The sequence below is a fragment of the Verticillium alfalfae genome, genomic scaffold (genome assembly GCF_000150825.1).
Source record: "Verticillium alfalfae VaMs.102 supercont1.10 genomic scaffold, whole genome shotgun sequence".
NCBI lineage: Eukaryota > Fungi > Ascomycota > Sordariomycetes > Glomerellales > Plectosphaerellaceae > Verticillium > Verticillium alfalfae.
In genome coordinates this window covers 964,456-968,056 of record NW_003315029.1, presented here as the reverse complement: position 1 = coordinate 968,056, position 3,601 = coordinate 964,456, and the positions used below count along the sequence as shown (strand labels likewise).

Below are 3,601 nucleotides of genomic sequence, written 5' to 3'. Positions count from 1 at the left end.
TCTGCTCAAGCGTAAGCCAGGTCTCTCACGAGCGGGACAAATCATCGGCTCGCCAAGCAATTCCAGTCATTCCAGCAAGCTCGATCCCAACATCGCCTCGTGCCGAGCTGGTGTGTCACTCTAACCCGTCCCGGACTCTCGACTGGCGACAGCGCAGACGCCTCTCTACGTGGACTGGTCAGCGCGTGCCTCTCTCGCAGTCGAGCATCTCTTTGCTCACCTACGGATCTTCCAGTACTCCGCCCCGGGCGCCGGCACAAACAAGATGACGCATAGGACGAAGACAACAGCCCACGCCCGCCGCCACCACGGCCTCGCAGGCTTCCTTGGCGATCTAGCTACATCTTGCTCAAAATCGTCGTCTGAAGAGCGCAAACGTAGACACCCGCAATCACAGCCGGCGAGGTAAGTAGAGCAAGGACACGAGCCGTACACCGAGTCGCCAGGATCGCTGTGCTCGCTACTCGAACCGATGACCGTCGGAGGAGAAGCGGTGCTGGGTCTCGGCGGTGTGGAATGAGAGGCTCGCGGCACGCGGCTCATGCCGTCTTCCCGGGCCGTTACGTCGTCGTCGGAAGTCTTCACGTCGTTGCCGGGGTCCATGAAGTCAGAGACGTACGCCGAGAAGATACCACGAGCTGCTATTCTTCGCAAGATGGGGCTATAGTCAAAGTCCTCGCTGTCGGTCTCGTCGCTGTCTGACACGATGAATGACGACAGAGACCCGCGGGAGGGACTTTGTTGGTCCGCAAAGGGCTCGCTTGTATCTGCATTTCAAAACGTCAGTCGCACGATTCTGAAGCACCCGGGAAGAAGGGGGAGGCCATACCGAAGAGCGGCTCGTTGGTCACGGTCCACTTGTTGTGAAAATCGTAGCTGCCCTCTGGGAGTGCAGCTTTGCCCGAGAAAGATGCTTCGGAACCTTGTGTATGCACAGAAGAACCAGCGACTGAGCCATTTTGGCTGTCGTCGCTTTGGCTGACGAAGTCATCATAGTCTTCGAATTGAAGTGCTTGCGTTTGGGGTGGTGCTCGAGTGCGTTCCGTCATCGTCCAAGCTGGGTTCATCGTTCGGTGGTGTGTATCGATTGTGCGTACCTCAGGAGATTTTGAATCTTTAGAGATTTCATTTGATTTCATTCGAAAGGTTTTTAGACTGGCCAGACATGAGTATTAGAGTAAATGTCGCCTCGGAGAACCCCGAGTCCGCTATTCTCAATGGATGCGCCGTATGCCTCCTTACCTTGGGTACGCGTCAAAGAAACAAAGATGCTTGATTGTTGCAATCCATGATAACACGAGTCTCTAGCCATGGCATTTGTGCTCTTTGTTCCTCGTGTCCGAGCCCACACGAATCCCATTCTGTAACTGCCTACTCAAACCTAGCGATCAAGTCAAGATACCTCTAACTATGACGACGTTACTTCACCAGATCAAGATGGGATCAGAAATGCAACAGACGATCTTTATTACCATTGTCCCGAAACAAAGAAAGACTAAGCATGACCTGCCCCGAAACGCATTCTGCCTGCCATTCTATTCTTCCTCCTCTCCAGATAGGCAGCACGGCTCTGCGCAAGCGTGTGACCCAGATAGCGAACCCCTTTTCTGACTTGTATTCCTGTGTTGGCCTGTGCGCTTTGAGTTGCAGCCATCACTGCCGCAGTCCACCCAGCACGCCCAGCACTGCCTCGCCGTGCCGCCGGAATGTCACCCACAAAGGTAGAAACGCTGCCGAGCTGTGGCTCAAACAGAGGACCACCGATGGCGACACGCTGGGCCGTCGTGCGGAAGCTGCCATCGTCCAGCCACGTGCCGCGGCCCACCCAGTTCATCTCATCAACCGCGCGAAGCCGCAACTTCCTCAATGGCAACGGCAAACCATTGCGCGTAGTGTTTGTTAGTTGCGAATCTGAGAGTCCCTGCGGAGGAGGAGCCGCCCGTGGCTCGTAATTTGCGCCGAGGAGCGGATCCCATACGCCCCAATCCTGCGGGTGCCGCGGAACCGCAGCCAGTGAGGCCCAGTTCAGTCGAGGCTCTCCGGAACCCAGCGTGTTGGCGGGGTCAAAATAGTCTGCGTCTACGATTGAGACAGTCGGTTCTAGTTGCTTGAGGGGCAACTCCTCGTCACAAGCGTGGCATTGCACCTTGGGCCGGCCATTAGCCGTCTGTGACTTCCAAAAACCCAGCCAACACTTGATGCAAAAAACATGCCGACCCTGACATTTGACGCGAACAGCAATGCTACCTTCCCTGTAGTTTTCTGAGTGTTCGGCGGCTTTCTGGTCGAGATATGTCCGGTCGTGGGCAACAAGCTTGTCTTTGCAAAGCAGGCATACAATGCTGTTGTCGGCATCGAGCTCTTGCTTGAAAACCGCTTCGGCTATCGTTCCTTGGATTGCCTCGTCAAACATAAGTTCATCCGTAAATCGAATACTCCGCTTCTGTTTCAGGGCGAGGACGAGATTTCGAAAGCGGTCAGGGTCGAGCAGAGCATTCCCGCCACGCTGGTGGCCATCGAAGAATGTTCCTAGTTGAAGCAGAGCCAGCATGGCGGGCCCGTAGCTCTCAATGACGGAAGGTCCGGTGAAAAAGACATCCATAGGCCGCAAGAGGTTCATTAAGTTCAGAAAGATCTTTTGGACCTGTCGCCTAGGCAGCCCGTTGTCTTCGGATAGTAGAACGGCCACAGTCGAGAGGACCTCGATACGCTGTGCAAGGCCGCATGTACTCGAGCCTCCTTCGCCCTTGTGAATAATGTCCCAGTTGTCCTCGCTCTCAAAACTCTGAACGGCATCGTCGATGCGTGCAAAGAGCTCTTCTGGCGTGCATGTGTGCTCGTCACAGATCCAGTCTGCAATCGGCAAGACGGGGACCCCGTTGAATGGGTAGGCTGCTTGGATAGGAGGGTGTTTGTCTTGATAGTCGCGCTTGAGCGCTCTGCGTGTGGAGGCAGCTGTTGGTAGTGGTGCCACCTGTGCATACGTCTCCAAGACGACCTCGTCATCAGCTATGGCGCGACGAGCGGAGCGGCAGCGGATGGCGTGGCTCGTATTCCTCAGCTCGGGCGCTGTGTTGGACTCTTGACAGTCACAAACTCGAGCCGTGTCAAAATGTTGCGGATCAAAAACGCAGGCCGATTCGACGTTGCAGACTTTCCAACGTTCGACGAGATCAGCAAAATTGTACGTCACGTTACCCTTGGAGAACATGGCAAGCAGGTATTCGCATAGTTTGGTCGTGTAGGCATCAGCAGCGGCATCCAGCCAGCGCGTAACGGCGTTGCCTCTGTTATTGTCCCCGCCTTGGTCTTCGTTCGGGTAGAAGCACTCAACCTCCGCTGGACGTCCCGCAGGCTCGATATACGTGCACGAACAATCCGGGCATGGGCACTTGAAATGCTTGGTCGACTTTCGAACAGGGCCGGGCTGACGAGGCAGGTCCGGGGAATGAATTGGCGCAACGAACGACATGGCGGAGACCGGTGGCCGGCTTTCGGGTTGTTGACCCCGTCTTCTTCGGCGCAGGGTTCTCATTCGGTGCGGCCCTTTTTCTTTTCGGATTCTTCTTCTTCGTTCTGTGCTTGCCAGCACCGAAAATAG

At 55.5% G+C, this 3,601-nt stretch overlaps 2 protein-coding genes across 2 annotated transcripts; both read right to left on the bottom strand.

The window, feature by feature from the left end:
* Positions 1–216: 216 nt before the first annotated feature.
* VDBG_07744 (predicted protein) lies at positions 217–1,067 on the bottom strand (the record flags this gene model as incomplete). Its single annotated transcript, XM_003002239.1, has 2 exons — positions 217–767; positions 830–1,067. 2 exons carry the CDS (start codon positions 1,065–1,067, stop codon positions 217–219), a joined length of 789 nt encoding a protein of 262 aa, XP_003002285.1.
* Positions 1,068–1,495: 428 nt separating this feature from the next.
* Positions 1,496–3,472, bottom strand: VDBG_07743 (predicted protein; the record flags this gene model as incomplete). The annotated part of the gene is made up of 1 exon (XM_003002238.1): positions 1,496–3,472. The coding sequence occupies one exon, from the start codon at positions 3,470–3,472 to the stop codon at positions 1,496–1,498; it is 1,977 nt and encodes a 658-aa protein (XP_003002284.1).
* Between the last annotated feature and the right edge of the window lie 129 nt (positions 3,473–3,601).